Below are 17,654 nucleotides of genomic sequence, written 5' to 3' on the forward strand. Positions count from 1 at the left end.
TTTACAAATATGTGTAGATCATAAGTTCCTATGCGTCGTTAAGTTGTTGATATATATCGAGTAATACAAATTTCTTTCAAGTTGTCGAAAGTTCTTTCTCCTGTTCATCAAGTACCCGTATATGGTACATCTCCACTGCAAGGTCTCGATCCCAGCCTAAATTCTAATAGTATGATTTATCTTCAGCCTCACAATAGGCCCCAGTTCCAACGATTACCTCTTCATCGGCTCTTCATCCAGGGAGTATTCTCTTGAGGCCTAAAAACAGGAAAAAGTCGCTAGGGGCCTGATCTGGAGAATACGGTGGATGCGAAAGCAATTCAAAGCTCAATTCGTGCAATTTTGCCATCGTTTTCAATGATTTGTGACATGGTGCAATGTCTTGATGAAACAGCGCTTTCTTTTTTTCTCAACTGGGTCTGTTTTTCCGCGATTTCGTCTTTCAAACGCTCCATGAACGCTACGTAATAGTCGCTGTTGATGATGTTTCCCTTTTCAAGATAGTCGATGAATATTATGCTGTTTAGTCTTTGCACGCTTTTGAGCTAGTTCACCACGTGCAGTCCGCGTAGATGACGATCGTTTTTATTCTAGAGTGAAATTCGTTATTGTTTGAACAGAGCTTACAGAGCTTTCGCATAAACAAATATTCATGCACGATATGTCCAACACGTTCCTTTTATATCTTTAGAGCCTCAGCTATCTCTATCAACTTCACTTTGCGGTCAACCAAAATTATTTCCTACACTTTTTTAATTTCGTTTTCGTCGGTAACAGCTCGAAGTCCAAATAATGTTTATCAAGCTATGCCTTGGCTTCAACAGTATTTTTTCGCCAAAATTCCTTAACATTAACACAACAAATTCCTTTTTATCCAAACTAACAAAAGTTTCTTCACTCAAAATGTTCTAGCTCTCAAACTAATAGTCCGGCAGCTGTGAAATTTGTTCACGTGTCTTTTGAAGGTTATGTTCAACTAAACATCATATGGTTTCAATACTAGTATCGTAATAGGTAGATGTTACGGTATACACTTGTTTTCTTTTTATCATTCTCAAAGGATTTTTCAGTAGAGTTGCAGTTTTATGCAATAAAATTATAAATTTAAAATTGTTTAAATGTTATGTCGCCTGTTTGTGAAACTATATATACGATCAGTCTGAAACGTCAACTATTCAACCAGTTTTATGTATTTTCACAAAGTACCTTGACCTTCCGACGACTCTTTATAGGAATGCACATCATATGTTTTTCATAGATTTTTCTTCGCAAATACCAGTAATCGGTTGTTTGTGGTACATTACTTTTATGGTGTTATTGCAAGTCTAGATGGCGTCCATTAAAGTAAAGTGGTGAAAAGAAACTAGACAGTTTATCATTCTGGTAATTTGTTTTGTCTCAATCAACTGTAATTATGTGAATAGTCTTTATATGATTTAGAAGTTGTGTAACTTGAAACCATTTTGAAATGATCGTAAATTTGTTGAACTTGTTGACAGGTTCGAAAAGCAATATATTTGCAAATTATCAACTAGTTTCAGTGAATAGTTTAAATCAATAATGCATAGGTCGAGGACTAGATTACAAAAGCGTTATTTTTTGGAGCATGTCTTACAAACCAACGTAACATCGCTAATGGCATTACAGTAAAAACTATAACTACTGTTTAAAGTAAAAATTCACGTCGTGGTGTGAGTGAAATCGTTCAGTATAGTATATTTTCAAAAGGTTGCCAATGCAACTTGTAATAGTTCAAGCAAGTTATGTCTGATGTGGTAAAACTTTAGTTTATACGATCAGGTACAACCCCAAAAAAATAAACGATGTCTTTTATGCGAAAAAATGTTTAGAATTTTGCCATATGCTAATAACAATATCAACACCTGCAGCACCAAAAACTTGTGAAATCGTCTTTACAACAATCTTTTTTATGTTTCGCTGATAAATTTGATGCACAACGCCCTAAGTCCCAAAGTAATTAATAAATATAATTGCCTTACATACCTCTTTTATCTTGAACGTATCGATGTTCATCAATCACTGCCAATACCATAATTATGTGCGCCTTGCTCAGTTGTCGATAATTTAAACCAAAGATTACGGATTAGTCTAGTTTCTTGTGAATTTCAATAATCGGCGAACTTTTATAAATAGTGTATGATAACTTTGAGGTCGGTCAGTAGATTATTAATGATGGTGTACCCAGTGACCTAAATATTTATTCGATAAGTATCATATTTATCGAAACAAATAGTATATATTCTGTATACTTTGAAAATCCCGAAATCTGTAACAAGAGGCAATGGTATACTTGCCTCTAATATATGTTCAGTTTCAGCTGTTTAGCATTTTTTTTGTGTTTGTGAGGCATTAAAATTATAAGTGTTTTACGTGTTCGGCAATTTTCTGCTATCGAATAAAGTGAATTAAAGAATTTGCGTCAAATTTTGTGTGAAAGTTAGATTTAAATACTCAAAAACACTCGAAATGTTGACAGTGGCGTACGATGATTGTACTCTGAATCAGAAAAATGTTCACAAGTTGTATAAGCTTTCACAGAAGGTCGAAAAGATGTGAATGACGACACTCGCCCTGAACGCTCCAGCACATCAAAAACTGATTGAAATGTTAAGAAAGTGAAGAATATTGTTTTGGAGAATCGTCGAATCACTATTAGAGAATTTGCTGAGGATGTCGGCACATTGTCCGAAAACAACCCCGTAATCATACCTCAACCACCGTATTCACCAGATTTGGCCCTTTGCGACTTTTTTCTGTTCCCAAGATTGAAAAGACCCATGAAGAATGGCGTTTTGCGACGATTGAGGAGATAAAACCGAAGCCCTGAGAGAGAACAGACGTCGCATAAGTTGACTCGTGGTTCTTGCCTGAAATTCACATTGGCTAAACGGGGAGAACATTTTCCTAAAGAATAAAAGACAATAGGAGTAGTTTTTGGCAGAGAGACATGGGTCCCGAACATAACGTGTTACATTTGTAAAGTTTGAAACTCAATGTTTTGGAGTGCTTGAAAATTCTGAAACTTTACCGAATGACCGAACAGAATTGAATACTTTCCCTTTTTCGAATCTCTTTTCTAATGTGGAATTCGTCATTGATTGAAACTCTGCTAATTTTCGTTTACTACATGTTTATCTAAAATTAGTTTGTAATTTTTTTTTTCCAATAAGTGTTTAAATTTGTGATTGCCTACCTTGATATGGAGATACAGGAAAGCATAGAAATTGTTTTTCGGCCAGGAATCGGTCTCGGAAACGCACTATAAGGGAAATTATATCGGACGTGAAGGAAAGTTTGACAAATATGTTCAACTACTTATTGATTATTCATACACAAAAATACAAAGGCTGGTGGGGACGAAACACTGATTCTTCATCAACTTCGCTGTATAGTGAATACTATATTACTATCTAGACAAGTAGTAAGAGAGTAGTAGATTAATCATTTTGAAATGTATCTTAGTAATACAAAACAAGCACTTGAACATATAAATATTGTGCACTCTTTGTAAAACCTAGTTCCTTCATCATAAATGATTCATATATAAATGTGGAATCAGGAATGTTAAGTATGTTTAAGGATGTTTATACGAGCAATATAGGAACTAATGGGTTTTACCCAGAAAACTTAATAATCGATTTTAACGCCTATGAATAACAAATGATGTGCGAAAGTAAGTACTTTATTTTTAGTAACTCCATATTTGACGCTAAAGCATTGAAAGACAGATGACGCCTATGATTTATAGGAAGTTATATGAAAATGTGTACTGTCATCTGAAAAGCACGATAGGACAGGTCGTATCCGTATTTTTTTTTGAGTGAGAAACATGATCGAGGAAAACCTGAACTCCGTGAAATGAAGTTAAGTCCGGCAACTATCACATACAAATATCTTTCGGGAAAAAAAATGCTGGTCAGTAACCTGCAGGCACAAATGGAAGCTTTTCCGGTTCCGATTTGAGATATGGTGTATGCCTTGGATATATCTGAAAACACTGTCAAAAAATAGACATGCCTCATTAATATAGAGGTCAAAAAGGATTCATCTACCTGTTTTTGGAATTTGTTTAGTTTCGGGCACTGAAAAGGAGTATCTCTATAAATTGGATGTGAAATATTCACGTCCACAAGAACTTCAGTGTCATTGTTTTTCGAGTTTGAAAGCCGTGGATTTTTGGAATTTCTTCCTGACGTTTCGCTGGCGCGAGTGGCTAGCTTCTTCAGAGGCTTAACCTAGCCTCTGAAAACCTCAGCCGCGAAAGTCTAAACCATTTTGTCATCCACAAGAACTATTCATCATTTGTGCATTTCTAACAATTTGACCATACCACACAGCCCAATTTTGGGAAAATTCACCCGCATTGATCCCCATCACGTGAAGAGATGAAGAATAGTCTTTATCACTTCCCGATAGAATAGGTAGCTTTCTAAATGAGTAGACTGAGTTTAGGGCTGTTCGCTCATACCACGGCTTTTTTCTTACTTTCTGTATTTTTATACCTTTCGTGACATCTAACGTAACGATTCGATTCTAATAATTTTAAAATAAATTCACATACGTGATGAACTTTGAATTTATTTCTATTTACTTAGATAAGGATCATCATTTTTCGATGCTTTCTGTGTTTTGATTGACTAATTGAACAAAAGTTTGGGCTCAACGATGGATGATAAATAGCCTCGAGGACTTCTTGTGGGTAATGTTGAGAACTAGAAACTAGAACTAGTTATTACGTTTTATATTGATATTTTCGATTTAATTATAAATGTTAGAATTATGTTGTATATTTTTTCATTGAGTGCAGCTAAAAGGTACCAGAAACTTGTGGTGCATTATTTTATGCATGAGTGTTCACAACGCATGCTATATGATTACTTTTATAGGCGCATTTTTGATACCGTAGATAACAGACACATTGTAAGTTTCCTATACATCTCAAATCTTATTGAAAACGAAGTACAGTCGACTTTTTTCCTGACTATGTAGCTTTCTATAGATGGAAGAACCCAAAAAATGGTTTTGTAGTGTTCGAGTTTATCCATTACAGATGAACATGAATAAAGTTGAATATTTTTCTCTCCATCATATTCGTTTTAGTTTAGATTTGCATAATTTGTGATATGTGACATTTCGTAGTCTCGTGCGTTTAAAACGTAAGCACACCTTGAAGTACTTTATTTTTTCAATACATTAAATATAACTGTGTTAATAAGCCCATAATCAAATTATTTTTCTATTCAAATGAATAGAATGAACACCTTGAAAAATATGTCGAAATTCTTTTTTATGTTATTGTATCATTGAGAGGAATGTTATTTTATAAATATTTGCTATCTATTTGACTTACGACAAACTGTTAAAGCGCCAAGTTTTATAAATAGTTTGGAATGCTGAAAAAGCTGTTACCTTTTTATTTTCCAAACTGGGAATTAACTCTCTTTAGTCGACGACAGTCGATTCATTGCTCAACATAGTGTCATCTCATCTCATTAACGAATGCAAATAAATAATGGCTGACATCGGACTGCAGGTTGATCTTGACTAAACAATTACGGGTGATTATCAAGGTAGAAATTCGTCATGTGGCATTTTAGAAAATATTCGAAGATATTATGTCAGGGTATTAGGAGAACAGATTTGAATAGCTACTGGTTTTTAATAGTTTATTTGAAAATGACGAACGTATAATTTTTTCAACAATTCTAAAGTGTTGTTGAAATCTCAATGGGGAATGTTCCTCAATTTGGGTTATTACAGCAAATGCAAGTTTGAACAAAATAAAGTTGAGTTTAATTCATGAGTTTCTCAAATTCACTTCGAAAAGTATTCAAATTGATGTTTCAAATGTTGGGTTTTAATTTTTAAATGGATTTGTTTCTAATTCACATATTGGCAACAGCGCCTATATCAAGTTGATCTAATTTATACGTACCTACTTTATTTTATTCTACTTTAAAAAAGGAAACTTTTCTGTATAAATCAACAATTACGGCAAAATATAAATTATAGTTCAATACCACCTCCACAAGCCATATAAACAGCAGTTGTTTTGTTATTTATTTATATAGAGGAAGATAGGTTAGGTGCACAAAATGTCATATGTCACAGAATGTCTCGGAACTTGGAACATAAGTAAACAGAACAGCACGCCTCTGAAATATGTCATCTTTTGTTTGTCTCATACAGGTAACAGATTCATTGTCCTTCATTAGCTATAACCGATGTTGCCAAATGGTGAAATTGAAACGAATCCCATTAAATGTTGAATGCATTATTTCATTCCTCTTTTTTAAGTATTTAAATATTTTTTTAAAGAAAAAGGTTGAAATGATAAGTTTAAAAGGCGTTGTTTCAAGGCTCTTTTATGAAAACTACTTGATTATCGTCAAGAGGAGAATACTTTTTGTATTCTCCTCTTGACGAGGAGAATTGTTTTTCCTATTTTGGATAGAGGCTAGGGGAGAGTATGCAGTTCTTTCGAACGTAGCCTTAAAAGAACTGATGGGGTTTTCAACCACATATTTGTGAGAGAGGGCATTCTCCATTTTGGTATATTAAAAAAAAAGAATATAGAAATAGGATTTGTGTGGAAAGTGACCTGCGTGTAAAGCTTTCAACTTTCAACCCAGATATAGAATCTCTTGTAAATCGTGAGCACCAGCTTCACAGGTCACATTAATTACATAAGTCTCACTTTTCATTTTTTGTATTTGTTTAGTTTTGAAATTCTGAATTAAAAGTCTTCTTTCGTAAGAAAGTTTTTGGCTTTCTACTACTCCATCTGATACAAAAAAAGGGATGAGAGAATCTTCCAAAGAAAGGAAGGAAGTAATCAATTTAAAACTCTATACATGAATGTGTAGATCATGCAAAAAAGTAACTTTCAGACACAAACTGAAAGAAAGTCCTCCTGAAACAGGAGGAAAAATTATTCACTCCTAAAAATATAACCCCTTCAATTCTTCTTTCGTATTGTATTTTATCTTCAATTATATCATCTTGCTGTATTCCTCAATAGTGAATTTTCTCGATAATAATAATCAAAATATTATTAGCAATAGTAATTATACTTAATATTATTCAATATGTGAGTCGCGAAAAAAATTCCATAATGAAGGTGGGTCCCCAGGCGAAAAGTTTGGGAAACACTGGTATAAGTAAACATGGACTGTTCAAAAAATAAGGTCAATGTTCAAATTTCGCGGGCTACGCACATTCGATTAGCAATTGTTTTTTTAAATGTTGGTACACTCGTTTCGAATAAATGTTCACAGTTTCAGCTATTTAGCATGTTTTAGTTTGTTGGTGAGAAGTCTAAAAGTCAGAAGTGTTTGGCGAGTTCGGCAATTTTTTGCTATAGAAAACAATTAATCAAAGAATTTGCATCAAATTTCGTCTAAAAAATGAAATGAAGTGCTCAAATACATTTGAAATGTTGACAGTGGCATATGGTGAGTGTACATCGAAAACAAAGACCAATCATCCCTGTGGAAGAGTCCAGGATAGCTAAAACCAAAAAAGCACACCAAGTTCTATCAAATGCCAAGGTTTTGCTCACTGCTTTCTTCGATTAGCCATCAGTGGTGCCATCAGTACCATACCGTCAACGGCCATGGAGATCCTTCTAGATCTACCTCCTCTCCACATTCTTCTGGAGAGAGAGGCTACAGATGGACTGCATACAAACTTGTGCACATTGCCAATTGCACAAATCAATTTAATGCAGAGTGCAACAGACTGTTGCTTGACACTGGAAGTCACAGCATTCTGGAAATGACCTCTGACTTTATGCGCCTCCAACTGTCAACGACGAACTGCCTTATAAAAGTACTATTCCCGAGTAGAGAGGACTGGATCCTCCGGGAGAAGGAAATATTAAGAGCAGATAGTTGTTGGTTCACAGATGGATCAAAAACACCTTCCGTTTCTGGTGCAGCTGTTTTTAGTCGCAGACCCAGGACAGATATATCTATCTACCTGACTAGGAATTTGTGCGACTGTATTTCAAGCGAAAATGTACGCTATTGAATTGTGTGCGGACAGATTGGATAAATCCAACCTCACTCACAAGTCAATAAAAATATTCTCGGACAGTCAAGCGGCGTTGGAAACTCTTAGCTCCCATCGAGCAACATCTGCCAAAAAAGACTCTCCTCGATAGGAAGACTAAGCAGATTGTCTCTGGTCTGGATTCCTGGCCATACTGGCCTGGAAGGCAAAGAGGCTGCTGCCCTCCTTGCAAGGGTGCTGCAAGCAGCTTCATCGGACCAGAAACTGTCATTGGTATCGCTTTAGGCTTTGCCAAACAAAAATTGAACACCTGGATGTCATGAAGATTTATAAACTTCTGGCAGTATCTTCCAGGATTAGTCCACTACAAGGCGTTTATTCACGCTTCGAAGCTTGATACCAAACAGTTGTTGGACTACAGTAGGGATGAACTATAATGTCTAACAGGCCTTCTTGCAGGTCACTGTCAAACAGCAGAGCAGGCCGAATCAGATTTTTAGAGTTCGGCAGAGTCGTACTCTTACCATCTAACCTGAAAGACCACTCACCATTCAAACTAATCAGCTTCATTAAGAAGCTGGGTTTATATGGTCGAGTGTGAATAGGTGTGAGCCACAATAAACCCTTGCGGGTTGCGGTGGAAAGTCTAAAGACCTACTCACTTTAGACCCAACCTAACCTAGCGTGACGTAGTGCATTGGGGGTTCTTGCCGCATAGTCGTAGTGCATCAGGAGCAATACGGAAAAAAAGTGCCCGGTATTGTGGATGAACAATTCGTGGGTTCTGCATCACGATAATGCATCTTCTCATTCGTCATTTCTTTTTCTCCATTTTCAAAAGCAACACCTTAATCATTCTCAGCCACCGCATTTACCAGATTTGGCCCCCTGTGACTTTTTTGTTCTCAAAATTGGAGAGGCCCATGAAAGTACGGCCTTTTATGACGATTGTGGAGATGATAACTGAATCGCTGAGAGATCCCAAGAATATACCAAAAAGTGCATACCAGAACTGCTATGATGATCGAAAAAAACGCTGTCACAAGTTTATAATATCTAGGGGGGAGGGGGCTACTTCAACTGGGACAAAATGGAAATTGAAGAAAAATTTTTTTCAAATGACAGCGTACGTATAACGTGCAGATCAAAAGTTATTTAAAAAATAATGTTGAGAAATGGATTTATTCATCTGTTTGAACATTTTTTCGTTGTCAATATTTTTATCATCAAAAATAATTGTCCAAACATTTTTTTCAATGCTGGGTGAATCAAAACTCATAGACAACCTTTTCTTATTTTAATTATGGAACACCCTGTTACTTATTTCACATTTAATTTTCCGTGAAAAGCTCTTTCTAGAAATTTTATCATTTAACGAGCGATGCTAGTGAAAATTTGGATCCGAAATTTTTGTGGAACAAAATTCAAATTGAATTACATATCAAAAATAGGAAATATTTTTTATTGTTATGAAATTTTCTTGATTTGCTATCTAATATTTTTCCATTTTTTTCGTCTTAAGACTGGCTGAAAATTCCCACTCCAAAAGGATTAGTTTGTGATATGTTATGTTTGAAATATACTTGTACATACCTACGAGTATATCACAAAACAACATATTTTCATCTGTAAAACGTGTTCAATCACCTTGGATATCCTTGAACATTTTTTCAATCGTTCTTTGCTATTTCCAACCCAATAATTTACTGTCGGGTTCACGTTGAATATGGGTTTTTCCTTAATAGTAATTTGTTTTGGAGTCCGAACCACTCATCGTTTTCAATACAATCAATCATACCTCACTTTGTTCAGCTTTATTGGTGTGGGTATTTCAAATTACTATGATCAAACTTCTCAGAATTTATTTTCGTGAACCAGGAACCGATTGCTGATTCACTATTGTCAAGAAATTGTGGTCATGAGTGTCTAGAAAATATCGTTAAGATTATGGGAAGATGAATGTTGATTTTTCAGTACTGGAGTTTTTCCAAACTTTATTAATTGAATTATCACGTAAACACATGGAGTTTCAAATAGGTGTTTTGGTTAAACAGACTTCATATCCATGTAAAAGCGTCAATCCTCAAAAAACAAAACCTTGTGCGAGCTACGGATCAACGAGGTCTTGAATGTTATCGTGCGATTCTTAAAAATGGATTGATCATTCAAGAACATATCGCGCTCAGAGTTAGTTATTCAATTGTTCCACGTTTTAAACAGCAATTTTCAATGACAGTAAATTGATTTTTTTCTAGAATACCGTACCGATATGAACGATATGAAATTATTTCTCGGTTATTTTAGTTCATTTGAGACTTCCTAAGTTCATATTATGTATATGAAATGTGGGACCAATTTTGGATTATGAATAAAATTCAATTTTTTCTACTAATATGGATTTTACTGCGGTTTTGTAAACCTTTTACATACGTTAGTTTTGATAGTATAAATAAGTCAACGGCATTTTGTTGCCATTTTCTATTACTGTCATTCTGATGATATTTTTTCAGCGAACTTGCTTTATTATGGAGTCAGAGAGGCTTCTTCTAAGTTTCTCAAGAATTATCCAAGTCGGAGGTCCTAGTATGTAGTAGTAAGTAGAAAAAATGTGCACCATTTCTGGATGATACTACCTTTTTGACAACATGATTATTAATTAACTGTTGTAAACATAATCTACAATGGAAATGTCAAATGCGTGTCTTACTAATAATATGATCAAAACGAATTAATGTGAAAATCATCAACTTATAGTATAATTGTGATCGGTAAATTGAAACGGTCTAATTATATCAACCAGTTGAGAGGGACATTATCAATTATATTACTTATTGTGTTTTAGATCAACATTTTAGTTGATATGGAATTTGATTTTTGGGAACGTCCACTCAAGTGAATGATATATTGAATCTGCAGAAAAAAATTTCAGAATCATGGCGAGATTACAATTTGGAGACCATTGTCACTCTATTTTTCTGGAGCATGCTATTTTATGGTATTTCTTACACTTTTTATTTTCCAAACGCTTCTTTATATTCACTAATGTAAAGACGTTCAATGTAATACAAGATTGTGAATAGGAATACCCAACCTAAACGTCGTTTGACAAAGTCATAGAAAAATTTTCTCATAATTGATTCCTTCAGTGAATTGCCCAAGCATGTGGGAAACTTAAATTCAAGAACAAGATGAGGAAAATTTCACTGAAATATCGCTTTGAATATCTTGATGTTTTGAATAAGTGGTTATCTAAATTTTGTTTTCGATAAATACAAATTTTTTCTATAGAGATTCTCAAAATTATCGGGTGCTTTGCATTGAAATATTATACCTAACCAGTAGATCCGTCATTCGAAACTGATTTATCATTTTCAACATTTTTTTTTTCAAATAGAATAAGAATCCCACCATCACCAGTCAATTTTGATTTCAGTAGTCCAAAGTGAAGTTTATTTATTGATTTCGTTGTATATTTCATGAATTCAAAGAGATTCATTTCAATTGATTGTTTTTCCAAAGAAAGTTATGGTCACTGAAAATAAATGTACTTCAATCCTTACTTTCATTATGGCATGTAATCCTTAATATGCTAGAAACTTTGTAAAATTCCTGCCTTATCGACACTTTCACTGGTGCACACACCGAAACCTTATTACCACGACTCCTTTCAACCGTCCTGCATCATCCGATACTCGAGGTGATTTTTTTCGTCGATTTTTTCAAAATTCCTGCACTGTAAACTTCCTCAATCTCCTGCGAGATTGTCTTCGACCGGCATAGCTGCACTGACTCCGGTTGCATTTCGGTTTTCTTTGGCAACGTGCTTCTCTCCGTCGTGTTTGGTGGGGTATTCTCGGAGATGGTGTTTTTTTCTCTTTCTACTAGAGGCGGCTTGGAAACAGCGGTCGTTCGGCAAATGTTTGTTTATTCTATAGTCAATCGTCGGACTGGATGGTTGTTTTTTTGCTGTTTACTGTTAGTTGGCATCGCCGTCGTGGAATATAAATTCCTGCGGGTTATTCCAAAATTCCGTGATTCAGGCTCGCGAATGTATACATCCGTCTTGGATTGTTTATATAAGGCGGTAATGGATTTTCCGCAACTGAGTCTGCAGGTCCATAGTTCCTAATTCGTAGTAACCTATCCTCATACCGAATGTAGCTTTGGGGACTTGAAAACTGGTTGGGACCATCTTCATTCCGAAATCTGTGAAAGTCAGGCAGGATTCGGCAGAAAATTGAGGGCCAATCACTCCCATGTCAATTGCATTAAGATCTTCGAAAGGCATTTTAGGGAGTTATCACTGGCCAATATGTGGTCTCGATGGCTAGCAATAGTGGAGGTTGAAACCATGATGACGTTCCTAAGAAAACACACGGGAAACCTTTGCAAAGAAACCGTTGTTGAGATGAATTGGTACACTGCTTCAACAGAGTTAGGGATCGACTCGGAATAATTGCATAGTTACTCGCTGTATACACGTATTTAGAGGACACCAGCAGAGAATAGGTCTGTATGACGGGAACTTAGCTGTTGGGACATCTGTATCTTTAGAGTAGTAGTCTAGTTCACATGTACTTTTTTCTAACATTTTTCAGCCCTGTCCAAAAATTACGACCAAGGTGTCATTCGATTCGTATTTTTGCCTAGAAAGTTTAAGGAAAGGTCCGAAAACGCGCCGATAAAAATTACAAAAGATATAAACACTTAAGTGAAAAAAAATGGGGCTTTACTTTTTTCTTAATATCTCAGAAAATTTTGAAACTTTAGGAAATTTGAAAAAAGATTTGAAAAGATCAATTAATTTTCGTGAAAAAAGTCCCGACTCCCGAAACTGTATCTCGATTATTTATAATTTTTACAGAGCCCTGAAAATAGAGCCAAAAGCGGCTAGTCTGGCTTCTGCGCGCCTTTCGTCACTCTTGACATAAAAACAAAAAAAATATGTACACATATTAAATGTAGATATTAAGGAATGAAAAAATTCATGTAATGTTGGGATACATCAATAAACAATAATCCGCAGTCAAAAAATTTTTATCCCAATTTTAACGTTAATTATAAATTTGTTAATTAACAACTTTTTCTGAATTGAAAGTTAATATAAAAATCCCTATAATTATTAAACTAAAACCCTGGCATTTTTTTCCTTTGGTGAAGTTATCCTTATTAGGCAAATAAATAGATTACCGTTGCCGAAATAAAAAAAATGTTATTTTCTTTTTTTTTTATCAACAATTGAAAATTATAATTTTATAAAAAATATATTACAAATTTTTTTATTGTTTCAATGTCTCATGGCTAAAAACTAATTAATAATATTTTTTTAAATTTTTTACAGCTATTGTTAATAAATTGATTATAAGCAAATATATTGTTTATAAGCAATTCGAAATTTTTGTTTGCATTATGTTAAGGAAAAAAATCATGATTTTTAGAAAAAAAATGGTTCCTTAAAAAAATTTCTTTGTCGCTAAAAAATGCGTTTGTTGATTAACAATCGTTTTTTGCAACTAAATATTAAAATTAAGGAACCGTTTTTTCTTTAAAATCATAAATTCTATTGTTCTTTAAGAAGGTTTTGAAAAAACTTTTTTTTATTTCTTTTTTTAATTGTTCATTTAAAAAAAATTGTTATAAACAAATTTTTTTTTTATTTTATCTTTCAATACTTTGTTCTATAATAAAAGTAACTATGGGTTTTTTTAATATCACAATATTAAAAGTTTTATAAAAAATAAAATAAATTGAATGATATGATATGGTTTGAAATGTTGATAGATATACATAGTATGGGGTGTTCCCACCGGAACTTCTATTTTGGCAGTTGTCCTACCGACAGGACCATTCGTGCGTCAACGAAACGTAAAATCTACCGAAAACATTGCCGCTGTCTGTGAGAGTGTGCTGAAGAATCCGAGGCCGTCATTTTGCGTCGCTCACAGAGCGACGCTGCAGAGCTCATTTCTGGATAAATGGATACGTGAACAAACAAAATTGTTCCAATCCACATGAGATCAAAGAACATCCAATGCATCCCGAAAAGGTCACTGGTGTGGATTTTGGGCTGGCTACGTCATCGGTGCATAATTGTAAAGATAGAAAGCGCTTGATGAAAGACCATCCAGAAGGAAATTCTGAAAGTGTGAAAGCATATACATATCCAATTTTTATGTTTCATGGGAGATTTCTACTCATTGAATTCGTTAATAATTATGTTGTTTCCTTGCAAGTTATTATACTACCTTTCATTGCAGCAAACACCTATTATCGTATTCACTAGGCGACCTGGCTCATACATTATTGAAAATGTATTCGAAAAATCAGGTTATTACTATACTTCAATGACTTTACCATTATGTTTTGTAATATGCGAATGACCTCGCAATTTTTTCATTATTATAATATGATTCAGTATGATGACAATCATTTTTCCTCAGAATAGAAAGCAAACAGAAGGAAGAATGAGTATAGGGAAATGTATAAATCGTTCATCCTCATGAAAAAAAGTTTAATAGATCTCTTAGATAAAGGTATCCAAAAGTTCAGTGTACAGTTCAGTTATAATTAGAACTTTTAATTTTCATTATAATGGGTTTTTTGCAATCAAATCTTCTATTCTATCAGTATAATCTGTGAAACCTATTGAATATTTTCAAAAGTTTCAGATTATTAATGTTTTTTTTAATTTTAAAGCAATATTTCACAATTTCACAATATTTCACAACTTGTTTTCATTAATTCTGCGTTCAAAAATTGATATGATAGTTATTTTTATATCAAAATATTCTTCTCACGTGGGATTTTTTTAATATTTTGTTCTGACACGGTAGGAATAAGCATATAATATTCTCTAATATTCATAAAAATATAGATAAGGGGATATAAATTTTATTATTTCTTTGCCATTTTCGGTATAGCGAAATTGTCGCTAAAACTACTAACTACTATGTATGCCTATATTAAGAAAATCAATGATAAAATTACGAAACATGGTGAATATTTCCATTCTGATAGAAGCAATTGAAATCTAGCTTTTCAATATACTTATCCTCGATAAAAAAATAATTACCTAATGGTTCTCTAGCGGATAGAAATATTATATAAAACATTATATGATATGAAAATAAAGGCTATGCTCATGAACATTGTGCAAAAGTTATTGCTCTGATTATTAACAATTATTCTTCATAATTAATGCCGTTTAAGGCATTACTTCTATGACGCTTATGCAATTTTTTACTATTATGTGTAAAAAGAATTTAGACTTTCCGTTGTAATGTTGTTGTGTGTACGGTGCCGCCTTACGTAAGAAATTGCCCCTTTTATTCCGTTAAATTATTTGACGGAAAGGTGAACTACAAGAATATATATGTAATTAAAGTAAACAAAATGGTATTAAACGCGAGAACGTAATACGCCTCGGGTAATGAAGAATTGCAACTTGTTTTGGGCGGATATCCTGCCAAGAATAATTTTCTCGATGTTTTCTATTCAAGAATTCGTCGTGGATAGAACGGAGATGAATATTTTTTTTACTTGGGGTCTTTGATCTCGTTGATCGCACCCGCAAACTCATTAGTTATATTTTTGACTGATACTTCTAACTGTGTGTCTCTGAAGATTTGTTGTTTGAGCCCAGAATCTCGAAACGCTAATGTCTTGTGGTTCAAGATCATATTTTCTGAGAAAGAGAATTATTCTTTGCTTACTGAATTCTATTTCAAGATATATTACTCGTATTTGGGAAAGCAGTAGCCAAAAGTGTAGGTATTTTTAATTAACACGATTTTATCAGCTTCACCTGCATGTATGTATGTTTGTTTGTTTGTATAAAACCAGAATTATCGACTTCAATTAAACAATTCTAGATCTACATTGTATGTATTTGCAAGTCTCAAAATTCTACCTAAATATTCATTACGGCCATAGTTGGTGCGACAAAAGGGTACTTTGAAGATTTCCTAATTTCTTGTTCTCCTTGGAATCACATTTGAAATTATATGTTCGACAAGTTCCGGGGAATTGATTATTGATTATTTTATGATATATTTTAGATCTGACTCTAATCTTCTATGAGCCAGAGTATTCAAGTTAAGAATGTCCAATATAATTTTATAGTCATATTCACCAATATGATATCCCAGTTTATATGAAGAGTACCTTAAAAACTCATTTTGAACACCTTCAAACATATCAATATCCACATAATTAATTATTAATCTAACAATTGAACAATATATGATTTTTATTTGAGTGAGAGATAATTCATTTGAAGATCTAAGAATGAAACCTAACATTTTTAGTGCTTTAGAAGTAATATTTGTCATATGGAGTTTAAATGAAATTTTTGGGTCGAGAGTGATTAATTGTTGACATTTGTTTATATTTAATTGCAGTTAGTAATTGCAGTAAAAGTTAGATAAATCGTAATGTAATAATTCTGTATCAGTCATTTACAAATAGGTTGAAAAGCAATGGCCCTAAATGAGAACCCTGTGGTACACCTGATGAAACTGTGATTGAGGAAGATACTGAGTTACCATATTTTACAAATTGTACTCTGCAGGCTAGTTGATTTTCAATAAATTTCAGAATGTTTTCTTGAATACCCAAAGCGTTTAGTTTATGCAACAACAAATTGTGGTTTACTCGGTCAAATGCCTTTGAAAAATCTGTGTAAATAGAATCCACCTGGTGTGTATTTTCGAAGTCATTTATTATACAGTGTTGATAAATGAGCAGATTTGTGCTGGTAGATCTACCACGACTGTATCCATGTTGTTGATTATTGATTATATGTCTACAATCCTATGTTAGCTCTTTTGTAATTAGGCTGTCTAACAATTTGGGTAATTCTGATTGATTACAGACTGCTCGATAATTTTTTATATCATTATGTGATCCACTTTTATAAATAGGTTTAAAAAAAACTGTTTTTTCAATAATCTGGAAAAATGGACGATTTCAAGGAAATTATTAATATAATTCCAGGAGCTTCTAAGATTATTGTTGATCTCTATTTCATTTATGTATGCTTGATGGCAAGGGTTTCTCAAAGCTTTGCACTTATTTCTCAGATAACAAAATTCTTCATTTTTGTATTTTCTGTGAACCGATTTCATCCCGACAACTAATTTTTTAGCACAGAATTGAACCATACTGGGAAAGTAGAAGCTTTATATTTTTTTAGTGGAATATAGTACTCCAGAGCTGTATAGAGAATGTTGTAAAAATTTGTAACAACAATATTTAAATCCTCATCCTTCAGTATTTCGGTATCCCAATTGATACTTGCCAAGAAATCATTCATGCTTGACGTTTCGTCTAGTACTGCGGTAGACATTATCAAAGGCAATGGGGTTACTGTCGCAGTTCCCGAGTGCCGAGAAATAATACAAATGAGGAAAAATTATGATGAAATATATAGAATCACAATTTCAACAACAATCTTTTCGTTTCAGTCTAATAATTTTTCTGAGAATTTAATGCCTACTATTATGGAATTGTATCATAGTGTTGATTATTCTTTTCTACTTGAATGTCTATTAAAATGAAAAAGGTCTGTAGAAATTAAACATTTTTTTCTTTTGTTTCAGGTAAGCGCTTGTTATATTTCT

At 33.6% G+C, this 17,654-nt stretch overlaps 2 protein-coding genes across 3 annotated transcripts in view; one reads left to right on the forward strand and one right to left on the reverse strand.

Moving 5' to 3' along the window:
* Positions 1-11,841, reverse strand: part of LOC111513970 (uncharacterized) — a 45,259-nt gene extending 33,418 nt beyond the window's left edge. The window contains exon 1 of one of the 2 annotated variants that reach the window (XM_023170194.2): positions 11,595-11,841. In XM_023170194.2, coding sequence (XP_023025962.2) covers positions 11,595-11,600 — 6 coding nt within the window. In that variant the 5' untranslated portion in view covers positions 11,601-11,841. Of the gene's footprint in view, positions 1-2,004; positions 2,124-11,594 lie in introns of those variants that run through there. The other variant, XM_023170193.2, reaches the window with a different exon arrangement.
* Positions 1-17,654, forward strand: part of Naa15-16 (N-alpha-acetyltransferase 15/16) — a 143,348-nt gene that overhangs the window by 49,043 nt on the left and 76,651 nt on the right. The window lies entirely within an intron of this gene.

The sequence above is a fragment of the Leptinotarsa decemlineata genome, unplaced genomic scaffold, assembly GCF_025532065.1.
Source record: "Leptinotarsa decemlineata unplaced genomic scaffold, Ldec_3_MD MMD2_tig00026314_RagTag_RagTag, whole genome shotgun sequence".
Lineage (NCBI taxonomy): Eukaryota > Metazoa > Arthropoda > Insecta > Coleoptera > Chrysomelidae > Leptinotarsa > Leptinotarsa decemlineata.